Source organism: Myotis davidii, unplaced genomic scaffold (genome assembly GCF_000327345.1).
Source record: "Myotis davidii unplaced genomic scaffold, ASM32734v1 scaffold892, whole genome shotgun sequence".
NCBI lineage: Eukaryota > Metazoa > Chordata > Mammalia > Chiroptera > Vespertilionidae > Myotis > Myotis davidii.
Window position 1 is genome coordinate 1006694 of NW_006284341.1, and position 15317 is coordinate 1022010.

A 15317-nucleotide genomic window follows, 5' to 3' on the forward strand; every position below is an offset into this window, starting at 1 on the left:
GAGTTTGAGAACCTGGCTTTGGTTTTGGTCATTCACTTACCCTGGGAATGTTAAAAGTCAAAAACAGACTCATAGATAGAAAGCAGGCAGACCGCTGGGGATTGGGGGGAGGTGGTTAATGTAGGAGGTGGGGTGAGCAAAAAGAAAACCCATGGACAACAGTGTGGTAATTGCACAGGGGAGGGGGAGGATGGAGGTAGAAGAGGGTGGAGGTGGAAGAGGGCATAGAGGGATGAATGGTGATGGGAAAAATTCAATTTTTTGAAAAGTCAGTTTTTGAATTAAAGGCATTTCTTTCTCTTTTTTTTTTTCTTTTCAGGTGATTTTTTAAAAATGAATTCTTGAAGAGCTGCACTTTAAATAATAAAACAAAGTGAAGGGACTGTATCATTTTACTAGAGGCCCAGTGCACGGATCCATGCACCAGTGGGGTCCCTTGGCCTGGCCTGCACCCTCTCGCAGTCCGGGACCCCTCGGGGGATGTTGGACTGCTGGTTTTGACCCGATTCCCGGCAGGCCAGATCAAGGGACCCTCATTGGGCCTCTAGTATGCATATAAGATCTTTGGTTAATCTCTTCCCGCCCTTCTCCCCGCCCCGCCCTTTCCCTCTGAGATTCATCAGTCTGTTCCATGTTTCTATGCCTGTGTGTTGAGTGTCTGCTCTCTGGTGGTCAGTGTGCGTCATAGCTACTGGTTGGACGGTGAGACAGTCTCTTAGGCTTTTATATATATAGGTGAGCAATATAGGCTCATTCCTCATTAAACTTTTCTACTGTGTGAAGTGGGGGGGGGGGTGTAGCAGGAGGATCACTTTGGAGCTTGTTTTGGTAAAATGGGGAGCAGGCTCCTTGCATTCCCTTCCCGTCACGGTTTGCCTTGCCCCTCCCCAAGCTTCCTCTATCCTGGCTTGAATGACTAACTCAAAGATAATTGGTTTCAGAGGTCAAACTGTATCCCAGCTTCTCACTATAGCATAGCTATGTTGTCATACCTCAGCTTATAAAGAAATAAGTTCTTTGTTCATTATGAAGTGTTTGTGGAAGAGTCTGAGAAAGAAAAATTCTTCTCAAAGAAATGGAGCGCTCTCATTTGAATAGAGCCTGTTTGGTTTGTTAGCCTAACCTTTGATTATGTATTTCTATGTGATGGGATTCTCATTTTGTATAATGTTTCTAACCGGATGTACCTCCTTTTTCAAATAGCCACTTTCTCACTGCTTTTTGAAAGGAATATACAGCCAAATAATTTCTAATGGTCACTTATCATTAGTTAATAAAATGCTGGAAAAGATGTTGGTGAGGAAAATAAAAATTTCCAAGATAGTGCTGTGTTCTTCCTACCTTCTGAACAGCTGTCCTGAGGAAGCAGCTCTTGCAGATGTTAAGTGTCAGGATTCAAAGAAGTGCACAGCCGCTTTGTAGAGTTGGATTTTTTTCACATGTATATGAAAGGAACTTCTTTGGGATGAAGTCAGAAAAGGCTAAAAACCTGAGAAAAGGAGTTGATGGGTATTCTTGTTCCGGGCACCAGTCAAAGGAAGGGAAACGGCATGTCTGGAAGGAAAAGCTGGCCGGGCACAGGTCATCCTGCCCCATCACAATGCACATATCTCTAGTTGTCCGGAATATACAGTTTCTTCTTGGGTAGTGTTGGGTCAACACTGTTAAATTTCCATCATCCAATGCCCCTTTTAAAATCAAATATCAAGAGTAGTTTACTCTTGCCAGACACATCACACTGTGATTGAGACCAGAAATTTCTACTTATTGGTCACATGTCATTCTTTTCTTGAATATATACTGTGAGTTCGGGGTGGACATTTGGGGACTACTCTACGTTTACCAGGGGAAATGAAGCCCTCGAGAGCTTTGAAGCAGGACAGTCATTGAAGCATCTGAACCTCTGGCTGCTTTTAAGACCTTGGTCCTTTGTGCCATGTGGTTGCACTACAGTGCACCTTCTCCTGAAATCTGAGTAGGTATGTGAGGGGCTATGTCTTAGCCACTCTGGAATTTTTTTTTTTGGGGGGGTGGGAAGTGAGAGGAGTGGATTTCTCTCTCAATGATGTATTCCAGGCATTTAAAGATTTCCTCCCTTTAAATCAGAAATATTTCTTCAGTGGGTTTATTGAGTTTTTACTATCGAGGATAGTATTTTTTAATGGACTATTTGGTACTTTTTTAAACCTGCCAGGATCCTTTTTTTAAAAATAGCATCTTATGCTTTGCTTTGATATCTTTTGATAAGCTTCTTCCCCCATACTTATTTATATCCTGTTTCTAAATTCCATCTTCAAGTCCTCAGGTATCCAGTTCTGTTGTTGGTTTTTGCTGACTCATCATGTTAACCCTAGTTATGGCTGGGAGAAATCATCCCAGACCCTATGACCCATGAGGCTTGGCCTTCTTGAAGTGATGCTATAATGCAACCCATTTCATGGAATGCAGGCTCTTGTCATTTTTGGTTTCAGGCTTCCAGATTAACCATGTAAGATTATTATCTGGTCACTATTCTTAATTCTTTTAAAATTGTAATAGGTCATAGTAGATAACAAGATTTTTGAAACAATGGGACATAAGTTCTCAGATTTTTAATTTGATTGTAAACAATTAAATAGAATTCATTTATCCAGTCAGTGTTTATAGAATTTCCACTATATGCCAAGTATTGATCTGGGCACTGGAAGTCAGATGGGCAAGACAATTATCCTGCCCTCACAGCACTTAGAGTCATTCTTGTAGGAACAGAGGCACAAACAAACAAACGTGTAGGTAGTGATTAGTGTTACGAAGAGAATAAAGCAGTGTGCTAGGGTGGAGGCTGTTGGGCTACTGGGTGACAGCACTGTCCCCCATCCCTATCTCATTCCCACTTCATCTTGCCTCGCTTTATTTCACTCTGCAGGCTGAACTTTCTCCACCTCTCTGTCCCATATCTGGTGAAGATGGTTACTCCACAGCTCCCCAGTTCATATCTTTCTGGTTTAAGAAGCTGAAAAACAAAACAAATACACATTCATGGAGGGAGAATTTGGCCCATGTTGAGTGTGACCCCTAGTCCAATCAACTCTAGGCAAGACAGCAACATTTAGAAAAGGACAAATAAAGTTTACTTACAAAGAGTACAAGAGAACAGATTTCCCAAATTAAAACAAAAACAAAAACGCACAGAAGTACTTTTAAAATAGAACCTCAAATCACCAAGATTATGACAGTTACCAATGTCTGCTATGGTGGGAAGACAGTAACTTCCCCACATGACTGTCAGTTTCACAAAGGCCATGGTGCGCCTGTGAATGCCAGCATAGCAGAACTTAGAGATGAAATGGTTTTGGTTAGCGCGTCCAGGTTTGCAGGAAATTCTCAGCTTTATTATTTTGGAGATAACCAGTTAGGATGACGGCAGTCTCTTTTCATCTCATCTGCAAAGTGCTCTGGAAGCAGGGCGGAGGGCCAGCTTTTGCCTCTGTAATTCACAAGCTTCAGAAATAGCAGCTGGGGCCCATTCACACCTCAAGGAGGCATTGAAGAGGGTCACTCTGAACTGGATACAGTTTTAAAGGTGTTTACTGCTGCCTAGTAATCTGATTAATCCTAATTACATAGCCATAGAAGTCTACACTGCAGATTCCTGTCCTCACACCTGACTAGTACATTATATAAAGCACCTTCATACCTATTATTTAGTCAATCCTCAAAGCCCTGTGAGAAAAGAACACTAGTGAAACTTACTAAGCACCTATGTGTGCCATCCAGTTACTGGTCATTTCCCCAGAGCCAGGCACTGTTCTAACACATTTACATTCATATATATATATATATATATATTCACACACACACACACATATACATATATATCTGAAGGATAAAACTTAGAAATGGAATAAACCATTTAACTCCCACAACATTCCTATGAACACAAGGTGTGATTATTATTCTGATTTTACAGGTAATGCAATTGGAGCACACAGGGGTTAAGTCACTTGCCTCAACTCACACAGCTTGAAAGTGGTATAGTTGGAATCAGATCCCAAGTAGTCCAGGTCCGGAGACCATGCCCTATACTGCCTCTCTAGAAATGAGTGCTACTTCAATTTTACAGATGAAAAAATAACCAATACTCAGAAATTAAGTGACTTGCTCAAGGTTATTAACAGAATGATAAGCTGGAATTTTATTTTTTATTTTTTTAAAATATATTTTATTGATTTTTTACAGAGAGGAAGGGAGAGGGATAGAGAGTTAGAAACATCAATGAGAGAGAAACATCGATCAGCTGCCTCCTGCACACCCCCTACTGGGGATGTGCCCACAACCAAGGTACATGCCCTTGACCGGAATCAAACCTGGGACCCTTGAGTCCGCAGGCCAACGCTCTATCCACTGAACCAAACCGATTAGGGCGATAAGCTGGAATTTTAAATCAACTTTTGACTTCAAGCCAGGCTTCTTCAGTAATAACAATAACAGCAGCCGTAGCAGTAGTTAATTATATAGGGTTTACTATACGCCAGGCACTGCTCTAAACACTTTACCTACATGAACTAACTTAATCCACAGCTCTGTGGCATAGATACTGTTATTGTTCCTATTTTACAGAGGAGGCTATTGAGGCACAAAAGTTAAATAAACTTGCCCAGAGTCACACAGCTGGAAAATGGCAGAGTCCGGATTCAAACTCAGGCAGTCATCTCCAGAATCTAGACTGCTAACTGTGGCTTCACCCTGCCTTGGCATGCTCTACCACTGTCTTCCTCAGCAGGATCCGGAGGGAAGGACACTGGTAGTTACTGGTTATACTTTTATATACTGTGATAGATTGTGTGATTGCTAAAATATTCATTTGGCCTGTCCCTATGGAAGGACTGTACTTTGCATTCGCTTGGCCATGACTTGCTTTGGCTGTTGAAATATGAACGCAAGTGATGGCAGTTCTGAGCAGTTCTGAGAGCCCCTGAGAGGTTCCACCATCTCTCTGTTCCCTTTGCCATGAGACCTGCCTGTCCCAGACGGAAGCCACTTCTTCCATATTGCTCTTGGAATAAAGATGTGGAGCAGAGCACAGCTGACATGCTGAGCATGTGAACATGAACAAGTACCCTTGGATGTTGTAAGCCGTTGACCTCTGGGAGTCATTTGTTTCCATAGCATAACTCAGCCTAAGCAGATTTATACATGTACATTAAAATTTATTTAATCCTCTGAAGACCCTTCTAGGTAGGTATAATGAGTTCCAGGAAGAAACTAAGACTCACAGTTTCACTAATTTGCTCAGTGGTATGGACTGAATATTTGTGTTACCCAAAATGTATATGCTAAAGCCCTAACCCACAATGTAATGGGGGCGGTTGGGAAATAATTAGGGTTAGATACAGTCATGTGAGTGGGGCCTCATGATCGGCTTAGTGCTCTTATGAAAGATACCAGAGAACTTCTCCCTCTCTCTTTCCCCCTACCCCCCTAAGTGCAGAAGAGGTCATGATTATATTTTCTTTCTAAAAATATCCTTTAATGGCACAGAGTAAAATAAATCATAGAACCCTCTCCTCTTTCTGATAGATGAGGAAGTAAGAGTTAAGGGGTGGAATTGGACAGTTCAGCATTGGCTATTGCATGGATTCACTCACTGAACCCCCGCTAGTGTCAAGTCTGGGCTCAGCACTTCATTGTAGTCCCCATGGGAGGATTCAATAGGAGGTGCTCAACGGACACCACGTAGGGCCTAGGACATGGTGAGGAACAGAGTTGTCTGACATGCTCCATGCCACTGTCTTCACCTCTTTTGGAGTCATCATCCCCCTTTGAGAATCCATGTGGATCTTCCATCCCCACATGAACATTTAGCATAAAATTTCAATCTTAGAGGAACCGACAGGTGGAAAATCTGCGTGAGATAGTCCTCATTCAGACCTATGAGGAGGAGGGAGGATGGAAGGGAGGGAGAACAAGAGAGGCAGCAGTGGGGAGTGGGACATTTGTTGATTTCTCTTTCTTATGATGCTGGGACATCAGGGCAATGCCAATATATTAAATAGTGATACTTTTCCCCACTCCTGTGCACATACAAAATTAATAAAATTGTTTTCCTTTCTTCCTGTTAATCTGTCTTTTGTCCAGTTAAATACACAAACCAGGTTCACTAAACTTAAAGAGGGAGAAATAGAGTTTTCCTTCACACATTAAGGGTAGGTACCTTAGTGGATTTTCAAAGGTTACATAAGGCTTTACTGTCCTGACTTGATGGCAGATGCACAGCCATCACTAATGTCCATTCTTTTTCCATAGCCGACATCACTAACTGAGCAGGATACCTTTTCCCACTGAGCAAAAAGTGGTCTCATGATCTCAACCCAGTGCACCAAGTTGTCACACAAGGTGAAACCTACCAGCCAATTCTGGCTGAGGCAAGTCATCAAGAAGACCTTGAATAAATGAAGATCTACCGCCCTCCCCCGCCCCCCCAAAAAAAACCTGAACAAAAATTTCAAGTGGTTATAAGAAATCATCTAATCTACTACTGGAGGAAGTAATCAGCTGCTTACTGATTAACATAAGTCAAACTTATGGCTGCAGGGACTTCAAAACCAAAAGCTACTGCTGCACCTATTGCAAAAATACTCATCTAATACCGAAGGATTTGGAAAAGATCCCGATGGTTATTATATCTCCATTAAGGGCGATTGAATGAGCAGGCTCAGCTTCTGTGCTTGTGCCCAACAGGAAACATTTCTATTTCAAGCCTTTAAAAAAAATTACCATCGTTTAGTTATAGTCAATAGGTAATTTGTGAGGCTAATGCAGTAATAATATACTTCAGGCTAGAAAGGGGTGGGCAAAAATAGGTTTATAGTTGTGAGTACATGAAATAGTTTATTCTTGTATTATTATTGTTATATTATTTGTGTTACAACTGTAAACCTGCTCTTGCCCACCCTTCTATTTCAACAGTTTGCCTTTTCACTTAAAAAACATGAGCGCCTTTTCATGACAGAGGATACTTATCTGCTTTTTTTTTTTCTTTTTTCCTCAACGGAGGATGTGTTTTTATTGATTTTGGAGATAGAGGGAGGACTATAGAGAGCGTGAGAGAAACATAGATGTGAGGGAAATATCAATCAATTGCCTCCCTTAGGCAATGGGGATTAAAATTGCAACCTAGGTATGTGCCCAGACTGGAACTGAACCCACAACCTTGTGGTGCACGCGATGACCAACTGAACCACCGGCAAGGGCACTGATCTGCTTAAAGAAAAAAAGAAGATATTTAACCATTCTACAATTTTTTAACTTTTTAAAAGTGGTTTCTAATATTTCATGATCACAGACTATGTTAATGAACATTTTTATATACATTTTTGTGTGGGTATATAGTTTTATCAGATACTTCAGAGTGGGATTGCTGGACCAAAGAGTTTACATATTACAAATTTAGTGAAGTAAAAATTATAATTTTGTAAGTCACAGTTAAAAGTTAATCTAGTTTAATTCCAAAAATGTGAGATAATCCACATTCCCACCAGTAGTGAATGGAGAGGGCCTTTTCCCTCATACGCTCAATAATAGAGCATTGTATCAGTCAACTTTTAGTTAATTTGGAGGAAAAATGTTAGCAGTCAACCACTCACAAGCATTAAGACAATGTGAAAATATTAATATTGGACAAAAGAGAAATCAAAGCAAAAAGGCTTCCTAAGGGTTTCATTTTATTTTGACAGGTCACCCTCAACCAAGAAAATAAAACAACCATAAACCTTCATGTATTATAATGAACTACTAGTAATTGCCAATAGCGATTTTATATGGTTTAATCTAATTATTTAATTACATAGTGTCAAAACACATAATGCAAAGATTCAGAACTCCAAGGATAAATTGTTAAGTCTATATATATAGAAATCTCTAAAACAGCGGTTCTCAACCTTCTGGCCCTTTAAAGACAGTTCCTCATGTTGTGACCCAACCATAAAATTATTTTCGTTGCTACTTCATAACTGTAATACTGCTACTGTTATGAATCATCATGTAAATATCTGATATGCAGGATGGTCTTAGGCAACCCCTGTGAAAAGGTTGTTCGACCGCCAAAGGGGTCACGACCCACAGGTTGAGAACCGCTGCTCTAAAACATGTTTTTCAAAGATGGGCAGATCAGGAAGAATACGGATAAAGAGGATTAGAGTAACGTGATTAACAAGCTTGACCTACTAACTATATGTTAGTAAGCAGAGTATAGGTGTCTTTGCAAATTCCCAAGGAATATTTAGTACCTACCAGGACATATATGGGCATCTTAAGATTTATTTTAAAACTATGCTGTCTGGGAACAGTGATTTACAGTGGTTTTGGTTATATCTTAGGGAAAAAGTGTCCATGACAGGAGTAAATGAGGAAGGGCAGGGGGTTTAATCAAGTTTTGCAAACAGAAACAAGCCAGCTACAAGGAAGAATGCCTTTGTCCCCTGCTTGGCTTCAGCATGGACCCCTCCAGGCTCCGCCTCCTGAGCCCCCAGTCCCCTCTGCCTGGTCAGCACTCTTCTATTTCTGGGTTAAGGAGCTCAGGGCTTGGGAAACATAGCCTCCTAATCCAGGAGAGTAAGAAGGTTTAAAAGTCTGGACAGTGGGAGTGAGCAGTGGAGAAACTGTCTTCAGAAGTTAGCTGCGTATGAGGAAGGTACTGGCTATGCAGTCTCCCCTCTCAAACCTCCTGCAGGCCTGATCTGACTGAGGTCCTGGGGTGCCTACTGCCATGAGGCGGGGAGCCCTGACGCTTGGCCAGGGCAGTGGACGCCCTCATTGCCTTTTGGGGAGGAGGTGTGTCAGACAAGGCCTGTACTTTATTTATTGGATTCTAGATCTGGAAGATCAACCCAGGGATCCCTCCGCCAACTGAAATCAGGATGTGGAGCACACCTGAGTGTTAACGTGGTTCCTGCCTTGCGCCTGCCTCATAGGGAAAATACTGAAGGAGGTAAGAGCTTTCTTTCTGGCCTGAAGTACAGAAATGGATGAGACCATGAGGACAACAAACATAGTTTCACACAGGAAATAAACAAATAGGTTTGGTTTGGGGACAGAGGACAGAGAAAGCCCCTTAGTTCATCTCATTGACTCACCCAGAGAGGGTCTTTGCTCTGCGTATTCAAGGTCGTTAAGCCCTGGGTGATGAATCTTCCTTTTATTTTGGGGGTTCACTTAGTGGGCAGATAAACAATTACCTACACTTTTTAATGATAATGTCAGATATGAATGGTGCTAGATCAAATCCTAGAGCAGCGGTTCTCAACCTGTGGGTCGCGACCCTTTTGGCGGTCGAACGACCCTTTCACAGGGGACGCCTAAGACCATCCTGCATATCAGATATTTACATGACGATTCATAACAGTAGCAACATTACAGTTATGAAGTAGCAACGAAAATAATTTTATGGTTGGGTCACAATATGAGGAATTGTCTTTAAAGGGCCAGAAGGTTGAGAACCACTGTCCTAGAGGGACATGGCGTCTCCACCATGCAGTGGAGATGTGCTGGATACCTGGGAAGCAGGCGTGGCAGGGGCCTCACCAGCAGAGAAACAGCTAGTGGTTACCAAAGGTGCTGAATAATCCAAAAATCTGATCAAGTTAACTTTTCATGATCTTACAAAGTTTTCACTTTTTGCCTTGAGAATTATTTTATTGCTCTTTCCTCTTCATTTTTCTTAATGACTTCTAAAACATTCTCAGCTGGTCTGCAGACAATATCACTTTCTTATCTTTAAAAAAAAAAAACTTGTATTGATTTCAGAGAGGGAGAGGGAGAGAGAGATAGAAACATCAATGATGAGAGAGAATCATTGATCAGCTGCCTCCTGCAAACCCCAAGGCAGCCCCCAACTAGGGGTCGAGCCCACAACCCCATTATGAGCTCCTGGTTCATCGGTGAACACTCAACCACTGAGCCACACCAGTTTGGTTCACTTTCTTATCTTAACACAGCTGAATGTGATACCTATGTAGTCAGTGTCTTTTTTTAAAAAAATTTTATTTTATTTTATTTTTTCCGTATAGTTTATGATTTTTAATTATAAAAGATATAATAGAAGTATGTACGTTAAAAATGAAAACTTCCCACCCCACCCATTCTCCAGAGGCCATCACTGTTCACAGTTTGGTGTATACTCTTTGATTAGACACTTACGGGCATATTTTTTACGTAGCTGAGACGACATTAAGCATACTGTTTTGCAATTTGCTTTTCTTCATGTATCACTATCTTGGGAAATATTTTCATACTATTCCATGTAGACTAGCCTTTGTCATGGCTGCTCATGGCTAAATGCTATCCCATTGTCTTTAATTTACCATGATGTATTTTGTCAACTCTGTACTGATAACCATTTAAGGTGCTTTTAATTTGAGGGAAGACAATTTTAAAGAAATTTCTGAAAGTGTCAATTAAAAAGCTCCTCTATGTTTTAAATGACAATGAAAAACTTTGCAAAGTACTCCTCATATGTAACCTTATTTCACCCTCATAACAACCCCGAAATAGAGTCACCATGACCCATACACGGCAGGGAAACAGATGAGAACTGGAGCCCCAGAGCAGGGAGCCAGGCATCTATGCTGTTGTAGTAACAGATGGGGACCCCGCCCCGCTCCCCCCACGATATATGAAAGCACATCCCTTTTGTCCTCGGGGACCCAGAGTTAGTTACAACTGGATATGCTGCCTGATGGGAGACTATTCCTTTCACTCCTAGAGGTTGTTTCAAGCTGTTTCTTGGCTCATGAGAGTTATTACTTTCTCACTCTATAGCAGTGTCATATTTCTACCTTCAACACTTTTTTATGGGATAGATGATTTGTCTTATTCTACCACTGTATTTGGATTTATAAGCACATAAGGAACAAGATATCTGAAGGGCAAAAGCGAACTTATGTGATAACAACAAGCCTTCACCCAGCAATATTCAGTAACCTTCACATCGGTTTATGCTTAGCTCAGGCTGCTATAACAAAATACCATAGATTGGGTGGCTTAGACAACAGACATTTATTTCTCACAGTTCTGGAGGCTGAGTAGTCCAGGATCAAGGTGCCAGTAGATTTGGTTCCTGGTGAGAGCTCTCTTCCTGTCTTGCAGATAGCCGCCTTCCCCTTAAGGAGAGAGCGCTCTGGTTTCTCTTCTTATAAGGACACTGGTGCCATCATGGGGGCTCTACTTCCATGACCACATCGAAACTAAATTACTTTCCAAAGGCCCCACCTCCTAATACAATGACATTGGAGGTTAGGATACCAACATATAGGTTAGGGGAGCCCTGACACTCAGTTCCTAACAATGCTGCATTGAGATAGTATGTCTTATACTGCCTCCTAAATTTGAGCCAGGGATGTGTTTTATTTTAAATTCTTAATATTTTAAAATAAATATAATATCAGATTCGGTCCATATATTGAGGTTCTACTGTATATTAAAAACACTTTAAACATATTTATTTTTCTCAGTAATAGATAAGTGAGAAAACGGAGAGGTTAAATGGTTAAGATCTAGTGAGAAGCTGAGTTGTAATTCTCCACCCCATCTATGCACTTACAAAATCCAACGGCTTCAATATACAACATGGCTCTCTAGGGAGTTTACTAATTATCAAAGCAGTTATGAGTCACTGGCAGACTCAATCATTGCTGATGCCCCTTCCAGCTCTAAAAGTGTGTGGGGAGTTTGGTTGATTTGTTCCTGATGGCTTCTCACTTTACCTCCTGCTCAGATTCTGATCACATGACATCTTTTCTTTCTTTCTTTTTTTCTTTTTGTTAATCCTCACCTGAGGCTATTTTTTCAATGATTTTTAGAGAGAGTGGAAGGAAGGGGAGAGACAGAGACAGAGAAATATCGATGTGAGAGAGACACATCGATTGGTAGCCCCCTGCATGTGTCCCCACCTGGGACTGCGAACCTGCAGCTGAAGTATGTGCCCTTAACCAGAATCAAACCTGAGACCCTTCAGTCCATGGGCCGGTGCTCTAACGACTGAGCACTGGCTAGGACTACATGACAACTCTTATATCTGGAAACAATTTTGCTCACAAGAAAAGAAATTATAGTCTTCTTTGAATATTAATTTTTTAAAAGTCAATCAACAAAAGTAAGGTGGGCCTTTCATTTCGATTTGCAAAGAAAAAGATAATTTGTTGACAATCCCCAATATAATAACCTTCAAAAATAGAGGAAGGAGAGTGAGGTAGAAGTGAGGGAGGGAAGAAAATATTGAAATGAAATCCACTGTTGACATTGTCAGTACATCTCACATTGATTCCTGAAGAAGAGGTAGAGAAAGATTCATCTTTGTTGTATAAAAATTAATATGGCATAAAGTTAATTAAATTAATATTTATTGAATTCCTATTAGTGTCAGGCACCATGCTAAGTCCTGGATATAAAAATGGTGAATTTGCACACACCCAGTCTTTGCTCTGAGGGAGCTCACAGTCCAATGGTAGAAAGACACAAAGTAGGAATTTTTAATATGGTATTATAGTGATGAAGATGGGAATAGGATATTCAGGAGCTCAGAAGCGGGCATGTCCAACTGGCTTCCTTAAGAGAGGTGATGCCTAAGGTGAGCCTTAAGGAATGAGTCGAGTTGGACAAGTTAGAAAGGATGGGATAGGAAGATTATTCCAGGTAAGAGCAAAACCACAAAGGTCCGGGGGTCAAAGCGCTGAGTTTAAAGAAAGGAGATGAGGCTGGAAAAGTAGGCTTTTGAGAAGATGAGTTCTATTTGTGATACATGGAATCCAAGACACTCCAGTGAAAGTTTAGCAGGAGGCTGGGTATATGGGGCTGTTGTTTAGGGATGGCCTTAGATGAATTGGAGAGGTGGGAATTGATAGTTGAAAAATGTGATAATTAATTAAATTATCCAGGGAGTTTGTACAGAGTGAGAGCTGACATTTGAGACTAGATTACAAATAAAAATCAACATTTGAAAAAGGGACAGAGAAAAACGAGCTCAAAAAGGAGAAAGTATAAATAGAGAGGCAGGAGTAAATACAAGGGGGTCTGGCCTCATGGAAGCCCAAGGAGTAGAATTATAATTAAGGGGTGGCTTGTGGAGGCAGATGGCCTTGCTGTTCTGACAACAGCAAGTTGCTCTAAAAAGTAGTCTAAAGTCAGAAGAGGAATTAAGGAGAAAATATGTAGTCTACTCCTGGAGGTGAAGAAAAGAGAGGTTGGGTTATAGCTGGAGGAATATGGGAGGTCAAAGGATAATGATGACGATGATGATGGTGATGATGGACTTCTTTGAGAAGAGCGGAGACTTCTGTATGTTTCTTGACTGTAAGGGAAAAGCTAGTAGAAAAGTACAAAGCATAAGAGAGATATGTACTGACAAATGGAGGGACTTTTCAGGGGAGGTACACCACATGCACTGAGACTGGAGAGGTGATAGTCTCAAATTTTTTTATTATGTGGGAGACAAGGTTCATAGATAATTTGCTGCACCTGAACTAATACTCTGCCTGAACCTCCCAATTGAAGATATCCTCTTTCTTTTGTCAGCAAACAATTCACTTTTCCTTGGACTTGCTATCTGAGCCCTGAAGAAACATTGTTCTTATACCATGGGAAGTGGCGCCTCAACCCACCACCATTTTGCTTTCCAGAATGCAGAAAAAGGTATGTGTTTCCCACCTCCCGAGCTAGTTCTGGGTACCCCAAAGTTTATGTTGCAAAGGAGGGACTTGTCATGATAGAAGCAAAAACCATTATATTTCTCCTCATGCAACTCTTCAGCTTCTTCTTGTGCTATGACCAGCAGAATGTTCAGCTGAGTATCTTAGGACCTGGTGAAGTATATTTGACAGAATTAAAATTCACTCAAGGGGTCAGGCTGATCATTGGGGTTTATCCCAAACTATATAAGTGAGTGACATGGGTTGGGCAAAAAAGGGATGAAAGAGCACTCCGGGTAGAGGGTACAGCACAAAGGTCATGAAGTAAGTAGGAGGGAGGCATATTCAAGGAGCTAAATGGTTTGAAGTGAGTGAGATAGAGGGTGGCATGGCATGAGGCTGCTGAGGTAGAGCCCAAAGCACTGAGATCTTATAGAATTTTAAACTTTTATCCTAAAGGCATGAGGAACCATTGAGGAATAGTGACAGCACCTTGTTTAAAGGGGCCTGTGCATCTCTGTAAGCTTGCAGCTTTCTTGCTTTGGAGTTGGGCAATATGTCCTAGGCTCAACTTGCACATTTTTGATCCCATATCAGGAACAGCTATTCTCCAGGGTGTAGGGTATTCATTGCTACCAGGTCGGTTATTATGTCTACATTATTTTAGTGAACAGATTCAGAAAAAGAAATTATTTAAATCAAAATAATCATGACCAATTTGTATTTAGTATCACAATATTTTTACTTATCAACCTTGATATATTTATATTAGAGGCCCAGTGCATGAAATACGTGCACTTGGGGGGGAGGGTGGTCCCCTCAGCCCGGCCAGTGCCCTCTTGCAGTTGGACATCCCTCTCGCAGTCTCGGACTCTTTGCTCCTTACTGCCTGCCTGCTGGCTGCTCCTTACCACTGGGCTTGCTGCTCCTTAGCGCTGCAGTGGAGGCAGGAGAGGCCCTGCCACTGCCACTGCGCTTGCCAGCCATGAGCCAGGCTTCTGGCTGAGCGGTGCTCCCCCTTTGGAAGTGCACTGACCACCAGGGAGCAGCTCCTGCGTTGAGCATCTGCCCCCTGGTGGTCAGTGTGCATCATAGCGACCAGTCATTCTGCCGTTCGGTCGATTTGCATATTAGCCTTCTATTATATAGGATCTCGTTTCTCTTTATCCTTAATGACATCAATATAGTATTATTTACTCTATCCCTTGACATTTAAATAACAGTTTCAGAGTAATATAAAAATACTATTATAAGTGATATGATTACTGAAAACTCTTTAAGAGTCCTTTGCAGTTCTTTTGATCTTCAGATATATCCACTAGGGATGTACAAATTACTGAACTTTCAAGTCATTTGCAGTAACTCTTCTGTGTGGTGATGCCGCCAACTTATACATGGTTAGAATCACTTGTTTAACTTTTGCTTTGGATTTTTAGAGATTGAGGTTTTCACTTTAATTTGTTTTATAATTTTGTAAAACATTTATACATTTACTGTTCCAATTATATGTTGCTGTGTAACAAACTATCCCAAAACTTAGTCGTTGAAGACAAGTATTTTATTCTGGTCATGATTTTGTGGGTCAGAAATTTGAAAAGGACCCAGCTGGGGTGGTTTGTCTCTGATCCTCAAGGCAGCTGGGGCTGGAAGCTCTCA

At 41.3% G+C, this 15317-nt stretch overlaps 2 protein-coding genes across 4 annotated transcripts in view; both read left to right on the top strand.

The window, feature by feature from the left end:
- The window catches only part of NAAA (N-acylethanolamine acid amidase), a 21559-nt gene extending 18395 nt beyond the window's left edge, over positions 1-3164 (top strand). Inside the window, exon 10 of one of the 2 annotated variants that reach the window (XM_006754555.2) lies at positions 2906-3164. The gene's annotated coding sequence lies outside the window, so the exon portion shown is untranslated. Of the gene's footprint in view, positions 1-319; positions 362-2905 lie in introns of those variants that run through there. The other variant, XM_015570312.1, reaches the window with a different exon arrangement.
- A 5460-nt stretch (positions 3165-8624) lies between these two features.
- The window catches only part of PPEF2 (protein phosphatase, EF-hand calcium binding domain 2), a 28400-nt gene continuing 21707 nt past the window's right edge, over positions 8625-15317 (top strand). Inside the window, exons 1-3 of one of the 2 annotated variants that reach the window (XM_015570321.1) lie at positions 8625-8671; positions 8853-8968; positions 13549-13665. In XM_015570321.1, the coding sequence (XP_015425807.1) occupies positions 13611-13665 (55 nt within the window). In that variant the 5' untranslated portion in view covers positions 8625-8671; positions 8853-8968; positions 13549-13610. Of the gene's footprint in view, positions 8969-13548; positions 13666-15317 lie in introns of both variants that reach the window. The other variant, XM_015570330.1, reaches the window with a different exon arrangement.